The 19,460-nt window shown below is 38.2% G+C and overlaps 1 protein-coding gene across 1 annotated transcript in view; it reads right to left on the bottom strand.

Moving 5' to 3' along the window:
• LOC110465704 (tolloid-like protein 1) overlaps window positions 1-19,460 on the bottom strand; it is a 304,885-nt gene that overhangs the window by 67,056 nt on the left and 218,369 nt on the right. The window contains exon 4 of the mRNA XM_021521705.1: window positions 15,785-15,965. Coding sequence (XP_021377380.1) covers window positions 15,785-15,965 — 181 coding nt within the window. The remainder of the gene's footprint in view (window positions 1-15,784; window positions 15,966-19,460) is intronic.

The following is a 19,460-nucleotide window of genomic DNA, read 5'->3' on the forward strand; positions in this document are numbered from 1 at the left end:
GAGTGGAGATACAGAAGTACAGTGGAGTTTTGGAGATGAAGGGAGGAGTGGAGATACAGAAGTACAGTGGAGTTTTGGAGATGAAGGAAGGAGTGGAGATACAGAAGTACAGTGGAGTTTTGGAGATGAAGGGAGACTCATGGTGGAGATACAGGAAGGGCAGTGAGTGTAAATACCTATCAGACATGTATTGGAGGGTGATCTCTTATCAGGCAGTCACCATGGCGATGCAGTGGACAGTCTAATCCAAACGTTGTAACAATACATGCCTGTCACTTCACATCAGATGTTATGTACATCACAAATGCAACTGTTAGACGCCAACAAAACAAAAATAATATGGCAGTAGTTATCATAGCTGACATTATTCAATTATAGCCTTTGGCTGAGGTTGATACCTGGATTTATTGACCCAAGAAAGATATATTGACAGAGGACGCAGTCCGAGGTCAATATATCTTTTCTCAGGTCGATAAATCCAGGTATCGACCGAAGTCAAAGGCTACAATTGTTTTATTATTTTCAAAACAGTAATGTTAGCAATCTGAAAAAAAAATCACAGCAAAAATCTATGGAAGCGGGACGATGCGTTTGTTTGGAGTCGTGTCATAATTCTATTGTTAGAAACACCCAGTCCTTCAACAAAAATCACGTGCTCCAAGTCAATATCAGTTTTTATCGGTGGACACGTGATGCATTCCTGGCCAATCAGTTGTCGGGAATAATATGAAAAAATAATAAATTGAAATATTGTATAGATAGCATTGTGGAGAAGCTGTCCAAATTCCTATATTTTATTGACAGAAGTGAACGACATGGAAAAATCCTCAAACAAATCACATGCAATCATTATTTTGAGAGTTATGGGTATGGTTGGTGATACATGTTTTGATGTAACATGAGCTTTGTAAGAAGAAAAGCAAGACATCAGTCTGTTCCTGTTAATAACACACTTCCTTATGTCAGTAAGCTAGTTTATGACAATAGTCTGTTCCTGTTAATAACACACTTCCTTATGTCAGTAAGCTAGTTTATAACAATAGTCTGTTCCTTTTAATAACACACCTCCTTATGTCTGTAAGCTAGTCTATAACAATAGTCTGTTCCTGTTAATAACACACTTCCTTATGTCTGTAAGCTAGTCTATGACAATAGTCTGTTCCTGTTAATAACACATGTCCTTATGTCTGTAAGCTAGTCTATGACAATAGTCTGTTCCTGTTAATAACACATGTCCTTATGTCTGTAAGCTAGTCTATGACAATAGTCTGTTCCTGTTAATAACACACCTCCTTATGTCTGTAAGCTAGTCTATGACAATAGTCTGTTCCTTCCCCATTACAGATCCGACAGTAGTGTATCACATGTCCTCTTAACATTATATTCAAGCATTACCTTCAATCCATAGAAACCATCTAGAAACCATTCTTGCAACACCATTACATAATCATGTGAAGCCATCCCATAAACAATACAAATTACCATGTTTAAAGCTCAATTTTTTTCTCTTTCTCCCCAAGAAAAGGCAATGACAGGTTTACTATCCTTGCTGGTTTCCCATAATATCAAATTAACATTTTATAAAAGCAAGCAATAAATTCAATTTAAAAGCATTTTTTTAAAAAGAAATTTAATTTTTATCCCCTCTGTGATCAACAATAGTGTGGGTTAATTGAGAGCGGAACAATAAAACAAAATTCGCCAGGCAAGAACTTCAACTGATTAATTGTTTATAATGCAGAAAAATACAGAGAAATGAGGACATTTTGGTGCTAATGTATAAAGAACGGGGCAATACACTCTGTAATTTCTCATGAACGTTTAAAGGCCAGGATTGCTAAAAAGGTATAATCAAAAGATTACTACCTTATCCAAGCCTCAATGCCACAGGACCAAACGTCCTGTCCTGGTGATGTCTGACATAACGCATGTCCTCTACACATGCAACAATTCTTATTATAACACACTGATGCTAACAGAAGGATCCAAAACATTCATATTGTCTAAGATTTAAAAAGAAAAATCTAGCAGTGGAAGAAATATACTTCCTTTGCAGCATGGAGTAAAGCTTTGTGACATAATATTTCAACCAATGAAAATCTTTCTAGCCTCTGTACCAGGTGTTGTTTAAACCATCCCTCCCACTAGTGTCCATACATCAGTTTAGTTATGGTAGAAACACAGTTTAAATCTCTTTACTAAACATGCCTTATTCTACCTTTGCCATTTAACTTTATTATCAATATTTTATAGTATAACTCAAAAACCGAATTTCCTTTCTTTTATTTTATATCCATATTCAACCATCATAACCGTCATCATAAAATTAATAAAATAATATTTCCCTATCAACTTTGATATTACATGGCAACTTTTATTACAGAAAACTTTTCTTGTTTTTCCTCCACTAATCAATGTGAATCCTTCCTTCGTCCATTGATCTGTGATGTCTAACAGAGGTTGAGGAGGTTAACCTGCTCCGTACTATAAGGAAGAATACTCGTAGGACAGACTGAACACAGTCCTGGTGGACTGACACTTCTATTTATCAGCAGAATGACTCGTTTATCTGGGAACATTTATAGACATTTCATAACCATCTCATTCGTTTGACCTTTTATCAAGTCACTACTACTCCATCATATACCAACTCATGCTCACTAAACATGATAAAAGTGAACAATTCAATACTGTTGGCAAGTTACAGTGAAGCATCTGTATATTGTGTATATTGACTCATAAAATTTGGAAATTTTCAAAACCAAAATAAATCATTCCTTACGAAATGAAAATAAAGAGACAATATAATGATATCTGTTTCAGTAGAGCCTGCGTTCAGGAGTGATATATTGGCATTGCCTGTTGTATCAATACACTGGTAGATAAATACTGTCAAATCATTTGAATTGGAGGATGATAACCTCAAAGAATGTATCTTTATTTATTGCTTAAGCAAAGTACAAGTCATACAATACATCTGTCAAGTAGAAGCACCAAAGCAACTCTTGTTCGGTTATGCACAGTATCGGTTGGTGGTATGAAAGTGCTGTAGAGCCTGTTTCGTTACAATATCAGTTTGTGATGTGAATGATGCTGTAAGTATTATCAGTGATCCCTCGCCAGTTTTTCCCGGTTTTAAACCTCATTGATTACGCTATCAAGTGAGAGACATATCCCTACAATCCACTGAACACTAAAACCACATCCTCCAAACACTTAGCCATGGATAATTATACCCAGCAACAGTTTGATTCATTTCAACACTGAAAGGAAAGGCATCCCTCGCAGCATTACAATGCCGGAAAATGATTGATTTTTAAGCCCTGAAAGAAATAAAATGAGCCATAAAATGAAGCAATTGAACAAATTTAACAAAACGCTGATTCAGAGAGGGGACTGTCATCGTCAATGGACGTTTGTATCAAAACATTTACAGAATCACTTCACAATGTTATGTCAACAAAAACCAAAAGTTCTGAAAAAAGTTCTGTACACAAATCGCGGAAGCGGAGTCCTCTATGTGAGTTTGGACAGGATGGAGTGACGCGAGTGTGAAGATGCGCAAGGCGCGCGTTTACGTAAGACACAGAGCTAATTGATCTGCCTCTGACTGATCACTATCTCAGGCAGGCTCTGTGTTTTTAGTCCTTGAAAAAGCTTGATTCAATTACCCTGCCAACACGCATCCATTGTACCTCTCTCAGGAACAGTTCTCACTTTTTGCCTTCATCTCTGTAACTGTGCAGTTTTTATGGTTCATCAGTTAGTTTCAAATATTTTTTCCACTCTTTTAAAAGTATGTTTGCACACACTAACTATTATTATAAACAAGCAGCAGAGTAAACAAAACAATGAACGTCATTAATCTTGTCACTATCTTCCCCACTGTTGTGTAACAGAGGGAACTGACAATTTTAATCTAATTGAGATTGAACAGAGTGCCTATATAACTGAGCTCAATAACATTATCTCCAGGAACCCATAATTTATAGCACTTTGAGTGCTTCAGCAAATATGTTAATTTGACATCACTCAATTTGTACAAACCTATACGTCCCAGAAAGTGTGTCTGAAGAACAAGTACCTGTTTCCGGACATAACATGGTTTGAATGGTGATATAATGATAGCATTAGTAAGAGGTCACTGAAAAGGTCATGGTCAGACCTTTATAGAATGTATGAGTACTTGTTAAGGCCATAGAATGTCAGAACTCATTTAAGGTCATGCTCTTTCCTTTACAGAATGTCACTGAAGGTCGCGGCCATAGAATGTCAGTACTCATTTAAGGTCATGCTCTTTCCTTTATAGAATGTCAGTGAAGGTCGCGGTCATAGAATGTCAGTACTCATTTAAGGTCATGCTCTTTCTTTTATAGAATGTCACTGAAGGTCATGGTCACAGAATGTCAGTACTTATTGAAGGTCGTGGTTGGCCCTTTATAGAATGTCAGTGAAGGTCGCGGTCATAGACTGTCAGTATTCATTGGATGTCATGGCTGGCCCTTTATAGAATGTCAGTGAAGGTCATGGTCATATAATGTCAGTACTTATTAAAGGTCATGGTTGGCCCTTTATAGAATGTCAGTGAAGGTCGCGGTCATAGAATGTCAGTACTTATTTCAGGTCATGGTTGGCCCTTTATAGAATGTCAGTACTTATTGAAGGGCATGGTTGACCCTTTATAGAATGTCAGAGAATGTCATGGTCATATAATGTCAGTACTTATTGAAGGGCATGGCTGACCCTTCATAGAATGTCAGTACTTATTGAAGGGCATGGTTGACCCTTTATAGAATGTCAGTACATTTTGAAGGGCATGGCTGACCCTTTTATAGAATGTCAGAGAATGTCATGGTCATAGAATGTCAGTACTTATTTAAGGTCATGGTTGGCCCTTTATAGAATGTCAGTACTTATTGAAGGGCATGGCTGACCCTTTATAGAATGTCAGTACTTATTGAAGGTCATGGTAAGACCATTATAGAAAGGCAGTACTTTTTGAAGGTCATGATTTGCCCGTTATAGAATGTAAGTAAAGGTCAAGGTCATGGACAGTCAGTACTTATTTAAGGTCATCAAACAATAACACAGAACAACCACATTAGCTTAATAAATGTTTAACGACATTGTTCTATCTCTAATAATTTGCTCAATATGCATAGTTAAGCCTTTACGTTTTACATATAATTTACTCTGATGTAATATTAGTTATCTGGAAAAGCTAATCACCATTTGAACAACTGGGCCCTGGTATGTAAGAATATATGTTTCATCATTATGTCTGTGCTAAGTTCAGGTGTTCCTCAAACATTTCCTGCAATTGTTTGTTAAGCCATAATAAGTGTGAACCTTTTAATATTGACTGCATTTCCTGCCTTTACATTGCAATATAGAAAATTCCACACCAAAAGTATTCAGATTTCCAACAAGATAAGATTGATAGTGCCAGTAACATTGCTCTAGCCGTGAAACCATTTATTACTGTAAGCGAATTGTGTCTGTCCATTTAAAATGGCCATCGTCATATTGTCCCAGGCTATAGATTCCCACTGACCTCATTGTCTCCTGGGATGATTATCATTGATCAGAAGAGTCTTCCAGCATTGGAAAAAACATACAGTATGTAAAATAATCTAGCCCAAGCATTTGTCCTTGGCCATGACAATCTTCGAAGGTCAAAAATGTGTGTAAATGATTACGCTTTGAGTTATACATATCCTAGTTTTATTACCCATGATGCCTCACAGTGGGTCGTGACACATAGTCATTACCCATGAAGCTTCAATGAAGATTATACCACGTATCTTAGTTGTTTATAATGGTGCTCCACTGCAGGTCATCAAATGTAAAGAAATCCTTACTCAATACACTTTGCAGTAGGTTGTGATACCTATTCTGGCTGTTACCACTACAATTTGCATGGGTTGTGATACCTGTTCTGGCTGTTACCACTACAATTTGCAGTAGGTTGTGATACCTGTTCTGGCTGTTACCACTATAATTTGCAGTAGGTTGTGATACCTGTTCTGGCTATTACCACTTGCAGTAGGTTGTGATACCTGTTCTGGCTGTTACCACTTGCAGTAGAATGTGATACCTGTTCTGGTTGTTACCACTTGCAGTGGGTTGTGATATCTGTTCTGGCTGTTACCACTATAATTTGCAGTAGGTTGTGATAACTGTTCTGGCTGTTACCATGACAATTTGCAGTAGGTTGTGATACCTGTTCTGGCTGTTACAACTATAATTTGCAGTAGATTGTGATACCTGTTCTGGCTGTTACCATGACAATTTGCAGTAGGTTGTGATACAGTAAGCTGTTACCACTTGCAGTAGGTTGTGATACCTTTTCTGGCTGTTACAACTTGCAGTAGGTTGTGATACCGGTTCTGGCTGTTACCTTTACAATTTGCAGTAGGTTGTGATACCTGTTCTGGCTGTTACCATGACAATTCGCAGTAGGTTGTGATACCTGTTCTGACTTTTACCACTATTATTTGCAGTAGGTTGTGATACCTGTTCTGGCTCTTACCACTTGCAGTAGGTTGTGATACCTGTTGTGGCTGTATTCACAACAAGTTGCAGTAGGTTGTGATACCTGTTGTGGCTGTATTCACAACAAGTTGCAGTAGGTTGTGATACCTGTTGTGGCTGTTACCATTATAATTTGTAGTAGGTTGTGATACCTTTTCTGTCTATTACCATTACAATTTGCAGTATGTTGTGATACCTGTTCTGGCTGTTACCACTTGCAGTAGGTTGTGATACCTGTTGTGGCTGTATCCACAACAAGTTGCAGTAGGTTGTGATACCTGTTGTGGCTGTTACCATGACAATTTGCAGTAGGGTGTGATACAGTAGGCTGTTACCACTTGCAGTAGGTTGTGATATCTTTTCTTGCTGTTACCATTACAAGTTGCAGTAGGTTGTGATACTGTTCTGGCTGTTACCACTTGCAGTAGGTTGTGATACCTGTTGTGGCTGTTACCACTTGCAGTAGGTTGTGATACTGTTCTGGCTGTTACCACTTGCAGTAGGTTGTGATACTGTTCTGGCTGTTACCACTTGCAGTAGGTTGTGATACCTGTTCTGGCTGTTACCACTTGCAGTAGGTTGTGATACTGTTCTGGCTGTTACCACTTGCAGTAGGTTGTGATACCTGTTCTGGCTGTTACCACTTGCAGTAGGTTGTGATACTGTTCTGGCTGTTACCACTTGCAGTAGGTTGTGATACCTGTTCTGGCTGTTACCACTTGCAGTAGGTTGTGATACTGTTCTGGCTGTTACCACTTGCAGTAGGTTGTGATACCTGTTCTGGCTGTTACCATTTGCAGTAGGTTGTGATACCTGTTCTGGCTGTTACCACTTGCAGTAGGTTGTGATACCTGTTCTGGCTGTTACCACTTGCAGTAGGTTGTGATACCTGTTCTGGCTGTTACCACTTGCAGTAGGTTGTGATACCTGTTCTGGCTGTTACCACTTGCAGTAGGTTGTGATACTGTTCTGGCTGTTACCACTTGCAGTAGGTTGTGATTCCTGTTCTGGCTGTTACCACTTGCAGTAGGTTGTGATCCTGTTCTGGCTGTTACCACTTGCAGTAGGTTGTGATACCTGTTCTGGCTCTTACCACTTGCAGTAGGTTGTGATACCTGTTCTGGCTGTTACCACTTGCAGTAGGTTGTGATACCTGTTCTGGCTGTTACCACTTGCAGTAGGTTGTGATACTGTTCTGGCTGTTACCATTTGCAGTAGGTTGTGATAACTGTTCTGGCTGTTACCACTTGCAGTAGGTTGTGATACTGTTCTGGCTGTTACCACTTGCAGTAGGTTGTGATACCTGTTCTGGCTGTTACCACTTGCAGTAGGTTGTGATACTGTTCTGGCTGTTACCACTTGCAGTAGGTTGTGATACCTGTTCTGGCTGTAACCACTTGCAGTAGGTTGTGATACTGTTCTGGCTGTTACCACTTGCAGTAGGTTGTAATACCTGTTCTGGCTGTTACCACTTGCAGTAGGTTGTGATATCTGTTCTGGCTGTTACCACTATAATTTGCAGTAGGCTGTGATACCTGTTCTGGCTGTTACCACTTGCAGTAGGTTTAGATACCTGTTCTGGCTCTTACCACTTGCAGTAGGTTGTGATACTGTTTTGGCTCTTACCACTTGCAGTAGGTTGTGATACTTGTTCTGGCTTTTACCACTTGCAGTAGGTTGTGATCCTGTTCTGGCTGTTACCACTAAAATTTGCAGTAGGTTGTGATACCTATTCTGGCTGTTACCATGACAATTTTCAGTAAGTTTTGATACCTGTTCTTGCTGTTACAACTATAATTTGCAGTAGGTTGTGATACCTGTTTTGGCTGTTACCATGACAATTTGCAGTAGGTTGTGATACCTGTTCTGGCAGTTACCACTTGCAGTAGGCTATGATACTGTTCTGGCTGTTACCACTTGCAGTAGGTTGTGATACTGTTCTGGCTGTAACCACTACAATTTGCAGTAGGTTGTGATACCTGTTGTGGCTGTTACCACTACAAGTTGCAGTAGGTTCTGATACTGTTGTGGCTGTTACCACTACAAGTTGCAGTAGGTTGTGGTACCTGTTGTGGCTGCTACCACTACAAGTTACAGTAGGTTGTGATACCTGTTCTGGCTGTTACCACTACAAGTTGCATTAGGTTGTGATACCTGTTGTGGCTGATACCACTACAAGTTGCAGTAGGTTGTGATACTGTTCTGTCTGTAACCACTACAAGTTGCAGTAGGTTGTGCTACTGTTCTGGCTGTAAACACTACAAGTTGCAGTAGGTTGTGATACCTGTTGTGGCTGTTACCACTACAAGTTGCAGTAGGTTGTGATACCTGTTCTGGCTGTTACCACTACAAGTTGCAGTAGGTTGTGATACCTGTTCTGGCTGTTACCACTACAAGTTGCAGTAGGTTGTGATACCTGTTCTGGCTGTTACCACTACAAGTTGCAGTAGGTTGTGATACCTGTTCTGGCTGTTACCACTACAAGTTGCAGTAGGTTGTGATACCTGTTCTGGCTGTTACCACTACAAGTTGCAGTAGGTTGTGATACCTGTTCTGGCTGTTACCACTACAAGTTGCAGTAGGTTGTGATACCTGTTCTGGCTGTTACCACTACAAGTTGCAGTAGGTTGTGATCCTGTTCTGGCTGTTACCACTACAAGTTGCAGTAGGTTGTGATACTGTTCTGGCTGTTACCACTACAAGTTGCAGTAGGTTGTGATACTGTTCTGGCTGTAACCACTACAATTTGCAGTAGGTTGTGATACTGTTCTGGCTGTAACCACTACCATTTGCAGTAGGCTATACCTTTCTAGCTGTTACCATGACACTTTGTGGTTCATCCTGATTTTATCTTAGTGTTTATTATGATTCTTTGCTGTCAGTTATAAAATGTTGTATCCTGGTTATTAAGCAAGATGCTTTGCTGTAGGTAATGATGTGTATCTTAGTGGCGATATGTATAACAGTTCTTACCCATGCTTCTTTGCTGTAGGTCTCATGTTTTCTCTAACAGTACCAAGACCATTTCTAGGAGTTCCTTCATTAATGACCCAAAGCGATCGATTAGAATTTTGCCGATGGACATGTTGTGTTCCACACAGCAGTAATTATTCCAAATAATGGCTTGTGTGAACTAGGGAGCCCATCATAGAAATGGCAGCACTGGGACATCATAATGTCACGCCAGTCAACTGTTTAGTCTATCAATGATTCGGCAAGGCAATGTCCGCAATAGATTTGACCATGGTCATGACAATGTATGTGTTATGATATATTTGATGGCCAGTGACCGTTGACCATGTAGTGGACGTTCAGACCATATCCAGCCAAACATGACACTGGTGAGCTTTAGTGATATGGTACATTACCCCAACTGAACGCTATGCCACCTACATGTCCCCAAGTGACCGCGAGGCCAGCTACATGTGTAGCTGAGGTAATGGTACGTTATGGCCGACGCACACACACACAGAAGAGGACAAGACTCCAATCTCTCTGTATCCTGCCAAGGTGACTGTGGCTCGTAAGCGCAAAAGATAATTTGACTTTAGTGAAAGAGTATAATTATGTGGTGAGGAAAGCTGAATTTGTCCAGATTATTGATCATTTGCTCCATCACAAACGCTCGTTTCTAAAGAGATTTAGTAGAGATTTCTATTCAGGCCTTCTAGTCACCAACATAACAATTCACACATTATGTTTTTACCCAACCAAGATGCACTTCACACAGATGTGGTGCATTTCTGGGTTACAGCACAGGTCTTCAGTAATAAAACTAGAATCACTCCCAAGGCTAAAACAAGCCATGGCACTTCAGTGGGAAAATGTCAGATTTTAGATTCATCACCTTACTAAATGGCCCTCATTGATGTGGCTATGGGCATGCAGATTCAAAGCAGCTGTCATTGAATGTAAAACAGCTTCTAAAATTCTCCTGAAATATGCAAGTCACATGCTATGTGGTCATTGAGAAATTGTTGAATTCAATTTGCTGATGTGTTAATTCCACTAACAGAGATTGTAGAGGTGCCATTTGAAGGTGTTTTACTGCATTTTATTTCTAGATCAAACAGCATTAGCATTCATAACTAGTTAAAAGATTCATGAATATGCTGCTTGTTGAATAGAAATTATTACAGACTGAACCACAGTTTGTGTCTGAAGAAACATGGCAAGTACAATGAGCTTCATTTTCAGTCCTTGTGTCCTTTCCACTTGAAAGACAGAAGTATGACAGGATAATTACCACACTGGCTAGTACAAAACACTCATCCCTAACCAGCAGCTTGTGCAAAGTATGGTTATCACTTGTCTTTACCAACGTCCTTAAATGACTCTTTAAAACCATGAACATACCAAAAGGGCTTGTGCAAGGCATAGCTATCTCTCCTCCATTTGAACTTGTCATTGCTCACTTTAAACTGATAAAATTTACAGATATTTGAAATTATTTTTATCAGGAATACACCAAATGCCAGTGTGATGTTTATTATCTTATCACACTGAACACAGATTTCTGCTGTAGCCACCAGAAGTAAGCGGGACTCAGGTCTGGCAAAATGGTCGAACTTAATCACCTTCCTCTACTGCAGCAAAACTGGATTATTATGGGAATCAGAATAAATAACATATATGAAAGCTTGCCTTAAAGGACTATTGTAGTTCTTAAACATTATCATAGTATAGAGTAATTTCAGAGTAACAAATAAGACATACTTATAAGCCATCATGAAGAACAATTTCAAACTGGAAAATTATAATACTGTTTAAAGAAAACACTGTCCTCAGATCATAAACAGAATAATGTTCTGGGCATGAGAGGGAATATAACCATTACACAATGACCAGTATACATTGACATGATTGGAAAGGGTTCAGATACATGTGTTCTAGCTGTGAAACACCAATAGACCAAGAGATGAAGAGGAAAAGGTTCTCAACAGTTTTGTCAGAATACTTGTAAAATTGTATACATGTCATGCATTAGAAATGATCAGATATCAACCAACATAATTTTATAAGATTAGGACAAAAAAGTTGGAGAGAATATTGTCAAATTATCAGTAATGATGAAAGCTAGAGAGACATGCGAGCCATTTGTGTGTAGTAGTTTTACTAGTCTATATGACCAGCAGTCTCCTGCCTCCCTAGACATGCCAGACGAAGCAGAGAGTTGCTAGTAGCCTCAATACCAAACGGGGACTCTACCTTCTGGCCATGTCAGCGGGAATGGATAGAGCTCTTAGACTCCACAACAGTTGACTTGAGCTGTTGGCTCCAGGAAGGCAAGACAGATGTTGCTTGTCTACAATGGTGTGGAAACCAATCTGTTCTCATCAAGGCATGTAAGGCCCTGTGGACTCCAATCCAACACACTGATAAGTGGAGAACCCTAGTCAAGCCAGTGTTTGGTATCAATAGAACCATCCAGTGATTGACAGGACATCTGAGTGGTCAATGTGGGACATTGGGACAGTCAGTTTCATCTCCAATATTCTAGACCATGCTCTTATTTTATAACCCTCCTCTTATATAACAACTGTTTGCTGTTTGCTCAAAAGCACATTTGCTGTTTAATAAAGACAAATTTTAATCAACTTTACATATATCAATATTTGTATGAACCCAAATTTCCCATTCTCTCTTTGCACATAATTTTATAATGTTAAGATCTAGAATTATCTTCCTATAAACAGCTGGTGAACTATCTTTCTGAACCAACTGAGGATATGTTATGGGTCCTCAGACACCAGCCAAGTCCTGGTGTAGCTTGCCACATTAATGTACTATGTGGTACTGATGTAAAACATCAGCTGCTGACAAATTCTGTAATCACATTTGGTAAATGTATCTGTCCACGATGGGGCAGTTCTAGTGTATATCTACTGTAAAGTAGGCCAGCCAGTCCCCAGGACTATCATAGAGATACTACCTAAGTCCCTTGAACTATCCTAGGGATACTAAACAATGTATAAACAAAGGCACTGCAGAATACCATCACCATGGTGCTTATCCATTGGTACAGAATTTGACTCAACCATTGACATAACCTTCTTGTACCCAAAATAACCCTACTGATGGATAGCTAGGGCTCAATGTTACAAGCCATAATGGCTAGTGACCTTTTAATGTTGCTAGAGAACTGTTCTCCACACAATTCCTATTGGAAACATTGACAATGCACTGTGTGTAATGCATTTAGGCAAATTGTGTCATTCACAATGCATAGGTGTTGTATAATTTAATATAATTACAACAGAAAACAAAATTTCTTGCCTTTTTAATCGATTGTCATTGTAATAGGAGTTGGGTTTGACCGGCCTATGTACTTCATTCATCTCCCTGTCCTGACTCCTTATAACACTTCAATACATTCTACCTCTCCATTCTCTAGATAACTTTTCTTTTATAACCTCAATTATACACAGGATCATTTCTGCACATTTCACATCATTATTACAAGTGTCTGTGACCTTGTTATGGTCTAAACATCGTAAAAAGAAGTGACAAATGGTGTGTACATATCACAATTGTTTTTTTATCTCTTTGTTACAGCTATCACAATCAAATGTGTTTCTGGACACTGTGCTCACTGGGATGTATGAACAGGCCTCTTTATTGCCATATTGGTTTTTTTTGACACAAGTTGGGAGTCACTAAAATGCTTTACAACCATCTACTGATACCTATAGTAACAAGCACTCATGCTACACTGATGTAATGCAAACTATACTAATTACAAAAAACAATTTCCAGACAAAAATTCTGGATTGTTTTGTACTTATCGGCTGGTGATATACGGTCATTTTGAACTTGCCTTTGGTATTTTTACTTGCATATGTGAGTGTTTTACTCATAACTTTGAGCCCTGTTGAGAAAACTTTTTTCTATTCAATACAACACACCACTGAGGTATATGTTTTGTACCTGATATAAAAAAAAAATGGCTACAAGGTTGCAGCTCAAATTTTCCCTCGATAATTACTTCCCCATATATATATATATATGACAAACACAGCAGCTATAGGATTTTGGCCGTTTTAATGATAATACAACAAAATATATGTCTACAAAAAGCCCTTTCACTCCGGATGAAACTTTAATTAAGTCCATTTGCAAGTCCATTCCTTACTGTCATAAATTTGACTGGGGTGAAAGGGCGCTTACACAGAAATTCAAGCAACAATCACTTCCGGCACTATGAGCATATTAACATGCACTTCCGGCACTCGCAAGCAACATTCCCTTCCGGAACAATTAAGCAAGCAGTATTCACTTTATCAAACAGTAGTTAAATATTATATATACACAATTGGTCAAATTCACATTATAGCAAATTAGTGGCAAATAATATCAGTATAGTTTACCAGATCTTTAGCATGATTTAACATGAATTAAACCGCTGTGAGAACTGCACTTAAAATGGATATTATTGGGTGGGTTAGGTCGGTTTTTGAAGACAAATAAAAAGTGATCCTGTCACCTCAGGATCTTAAAAGAGATTGAAGAAATTTTGAAGGGACGCTAACTCGAAACCACACGATAAGACTGACAAATGGGAGCCATATGCAGATGATAGAGGTGACCCCCACGGACTGGTCGAGCTCGGGCCAGTGAGCAAAAATTCTGAGTCTGTGAACAGATTTCACTCATGTGTTACACCGCCCTATAATTTGTCAACACAAATTATAAAATATATATACGGAGTTGTAATTAACCATTTTGGAACAAAATATACAAATCAGTCTGTTCAGTGTAATATAATTCCACAATATTTCATTGCTTTTATATTACATTAAGTTGTAAAAATAATCCTGACGTTTGAATTATTTCAAAACAATACCTGCAACAATACCTGCTTCAATTTATGTATTAAAATCAACACTGGGTGTGACGGTGTCACAGTGACCATGTGACAGCATTATTACATCACCAGTTTATACCAGACAGTTGTCAGAAAGGCCTAGCTGATTTAGCATAGCTCAGTGGCTACAGAGTGGCAGTATATCACTCCCCAGGCATTACCTCTAATCAAATACGTAATCAGACCAGACGACACACAACCGTTTCGCTCTAAGCATGCACCCATCATCCATCACCATCTCTATGTGTCACTCATAGTCGTCATGGTGTTTGCAAATCCATTTTAGCCTATGGTTTATCATTGTCAAAATTTGACCAAATTTGTATCGGCAATTACGAAAATGGAAAATCACTTGAATCTTTTGAATATAGTGTCAGGCTTTTAAAACCATACACCAGATGCAGATCTCACCATAAATCAGTGCATGAATAATAATTAACGCACAGAAGACAATAGGAGTTGTTAGGAAAGCGTTGTACAAGATTGGTCTTTTTATTAGGAGTTTCAACAGGTACAAGGGAAGTATTGGAGTTAAACTGATAGTTTTCAAAGTGTGGCCATAATCAGTGCATAATTAAAATATTGTCTGGACAACATTAGCCAATCAGAAATGAGGAACTGTCCCTAACTTCATTAAAAAGTTGTTGATCACATGAGTCTGAAGATAAAAACAAATTAGGTAATCATAATAACTCACTCTTGTAATTTCCCCAAGGTTTTCAAGACCAATATTTCACAAAGCCTTGAATTTGTGACCTTGATCTTAATTTGCCCAATTATGGTAAGGTTGGTTCTAACAATAATTCATGTTATTACCATCACATAAAGAAAAACTTGTTTTATTACTCTAGAAAGATTTTTAAAAGAAATTCCAGCAAAGTTATTCTAGTCTTCATCAAATGGAATGTCAGTAGGCAAATTAAATAAATTCATCTGCTGCGATATTCTGAACAAAAAGGTTGCTACAGACGTGTATAAAAATGTTTGGGGACATTACAAAGGAACAGGTCTTCTGTAGGCTTCTGTATGATAACAGTTACTTAGAGGTCACTAATGGGGACCCCTTATAGAATGAGGGTTGCCTCTGTGCCCTCTTATGGGGAACTAAAGCAACCAAAATCAATCTGCTGCCCCACCATAACAGATCGGACCTTTACCTGTTCTTTTTGCCTTTGTCTACTCTCTTCACCTAGTAAGGGCTTCCAAGGCAACTCATTGCAGTGTAATAGCATGCTAAATTGACTACTGACTGGCCCAGTCATATGTGCACACCTTCACCATATCACTTAGGATATTACAAAGACATATGTATATATATACCAAGCACTATTTTCATACGTCAAGCCTGATAAAGTTAAGTCTCATACTGAGAGGAGAAACACTTACAGTGGTAGAACCCCTTGGATATCGAAGAAAAGGAACTGGATCTTGACTCGCTCATTGGGTGTGCCTATGAACTTGTAGGTACAGTGGGTGTTGGTTGGATAGTTTTGCGGCCAGCCGGGGGAAACAAATCTACCCTGCTGTGGGATGGAGTTCAGAGATCGATCTATGATCACATCACAGTCTGAAAGTATACAAAACATTACACTATATAAGTATAGGCTAGCTTGGAAATCTCTTAATACCCAAATGTCATATCACATGTTACAACACAAATTTTCCATACAATATTTTCTTTGCGTGCATTTCTAGATGTCAATTAAAATTAGTTGGTCTACTTCAAGATGTAATATATCACAAATTCTGATGTCCCTCTGGGTGGAAGATCTGAGCAGACGGATCACTTCTATGCAGTTTTCTAACAGGCTTTTGGAATTAAGGTGGCTTAAAGACACAACCACAAATAAAGAAATGCTTACATATCTCCAGTGTTATACCAGAACAATCCTTTATCTAGCAGTCTCACAGGAGTTAAGCTTTGTAAACACATCCGTCAAGTTTGGTTAAAATCTACTCAAATTTAATAAATGCTTTCATCCGCAACCAACTAAAAGACAAAGATATGTGCATTACAAGAGGTTTATTTACAGTGCTGAAGATGACTTCAGTTTTTAACATAAGTTTGCAATGGACAAAATTGAGAAAAAAAACTCATGCAAACTTCTACAGATCTATAGGCAATTAAATTAAAGTATACGGGATGCTAATTAAATGTTAATTGTTAAAGGGAGGTAACTTCAACACAAATCCCAGGTATAATAATGGAAAGGTATCATACTAGTAAATTTTACTGTCTACATAATATCTAAGATAGCATGAAAGTACAAGTTATTTGTTACTGTCTACATAATATCTAAGATGGCATGAAAGTACAGCTTTTCATCTATTACTTGTATAATGGGTAACACTGGAGCATGGCTTTGTTATGCATGTGTAAGACGGCCACCTGATATGTCCCCTTCCATGGTTTAATGTCCTTTACACAATTTATACTCTAGCTACTCCTCTTTGTATGGTAACACACAACCTCTTTGTCATTTCTTCATCTCAATGACACTGCAGTCATAAACATAACATAATAGAAATCAATTTACGAAACTAAGTTATTTGTCTGATTCTAGATTGTAAACTGGAATATGGGGACTGGGAAATCCAACATTTGTAAAAAGTATTCTTGGTTATCCAGCAGACAGATTTCTAACTTAATGCATGAGTCCAGCAGTAAAAATAGAGTTATCAATCAAAATCTAATGTGTCACAACTCGTCAACAACAGATTATAGCTACAGTGAAGCTTTGGTTGACATACTGGTCATCTTTTTAAAATGAAAGTGTAACGATTAGAAGTAATACAATCCTCGTATGTGATTTCCAATCCAGATCTAAACACTTCTCTTGGTATACCCTTGTTGTACACAAATATTAAATGCAGTTTTATGGTGTTCAAGAATCTTGAGAATTGATGGCAGCCATGAAGGAATTGCTTTGCATATTTGACAAAGATGCTACAGTGGAGTCGTCAGACAAGTGAAAGCGCTTAAGAAACACATGATCATAATATCCTTCAGGAATTCAAAGCAAAAATTCTAAATTCTAAAATCAGAAACTATTTTGTGGCAAAGACTATTGATTATGCAGAGAAATCATATCCTACCATCATTAAAATAAAATTTATCATATCACTTGCCAAGAAATACCCAGAATGTGTTAGTTTTGCCAAAATATCAATAATTTGCATGAAATATTAGCTTCCTCCCACATTGTAAAATAATATGTATTCTAAAATAATTATTGCTTTTCATATCTTCTGAAACCTCATAGTTTTTCCCCTTCTTTTCTTTTATGAATATTTTGCATTCATTGATATTTTCAAGATATCATTCTCACAGTAATTCAAAACAAATGTAACTCTAGCAAAGTAATATTAGTGCAAGGTAATCCAACATCAGTTCAATATTGAATCTTAAAAAAGGAATGTCATTATCAGTTTGAAGAGTCTAAGGTAAGACCACAGGCATCATAGCAAAATTAGGTTGACTATAACACTAAGCTGTTCTGAAGTTGTCAAGTCTTTCTGGAAAAAACCCAACTCAACCATATCTCTGGGGAGTCTTGGGTTGAAAGGGTCAAAGGTGTGGTGTCACAAACAGGGTACAAACCTCACAAAAGGTACAAACATTACAAGGAACAAACCTCATATAAGGTACAAACCCCTCATAAGGTACAAACCCCTCACAAGGTACAAACCTTACATTAGGTACAAACCCCTCACAAGGTACAAACCTTACATTAGGTACAAACCNCCTCACAAGGTACACACCTCACTTATGGTACAAACCCCTCATAAGGTACAAACCCCTCACAAGGTACAAACCTTACATTAGGTACAAACCCCTCACAAGGTACCAACTTCTCACAAGGTACAAACCCCTCACAAGGTACAAACCTTACATTAGGTACAAACCCCTCACAAGGTACCAACTTCTCACAAGGTACAAATGAAACCTACCAAGGTACAAAGAACTATAGATCTCATGAAGACCTACCTCACAAGGAACAAGGATCTGCACATCTTGTATCTTCACAGTATCCACAATAAAATCATGGGGGGATGGGGGGACATTTGTTTGTAATGCTGAATGTTCATGGCTTCATCCGATTACATTCGGTTGACATAAATATTTCATTTTCTGTACACATGGACTTCCAAACTTTCAGAGATGTATGTGTTCAAGTTCTAATTGAAACTAAGACCATAGTTGTGTATTTTAGTGACTGCTTTATCTAATGCCAGCATTTACTTAGTAACAATGGTTATTTATGTAAAGATTTATGGGACGGGAAATAGGGAAATAACAAACATATATAAAACAAAAATATTTTTACCATTTTCTTTCTTGGAAGCTTTCCAAAGGTTGTCTGGTAGCCCAACAACAAACCTTGTTAAAGTGTCTCAAATGGCATCTCAAATACAGCTCTCAACTTAATGAATGTGATTTTAGTAAACCATGCCTATCACATACAGAGAAAAAACATTTAATCGCATTCGAAAAATTGATGTAGTAAGTGAAAGTGAGGAGGGCTCACCTCCAGAGGCCGTAGCCTCCCACAATACAGTATTTCCAGGGCAAACCTACCCACCTCCAAACGTGTAATTGAAAATTTGATGGGGACAACCTGGAAAATATAAACCTAGAATGATCCAAATAAAACTTGACTCCATATTGATCCAATAAAATACTCTGGTGACCGTACCACCATATCACTAGACTGAGAGCGTCCTGATGTGGGGGATTTGTTTACGAGAACCCTGCAAAAAAGCCATAACTGGAACCATCACAGCTCTACAAAACATTCAGGATTGGGGAGTTCAGCATCGCCTATGGCTATACCCATAAAAGTACACACAACCAAAGAAATTCTATTGAAACAGAATTAAAGATAAAACACTGGTTATAACTGGATTCAAATTGAGAAACTGTTGAATGCAGTGGATGGTAATTTTGCAACAAGACAAAAAGAATGAATTAAAATTCTAAGACTCTCCAATCCCGTCCGGGGTGATAAAAATGACAACAGGTGATTACGTTGATAGCCTCACAGTGTTGATGGTAGAGCTG

The sequence above is a fragment of the Mizuhopecten yessoensis genome, unplaced genomic scaffold (genome assembly GCF_002113885.1).
Source record: "Mizuhopecten yessoensis strain PY_sf001 unplaced genomic scaffold, ASM211388v2 scaffold11099, whole genome shotgun sequence".
In the NCBI taxonomy this organism is placed as follows: domain Eukaryota; kingdom Metazoa; phylum Mollusca; class Bivalvia; order Pectinida; family Pectinidae; genus Mizuhopecten; species Mizuhopecten yessoensis.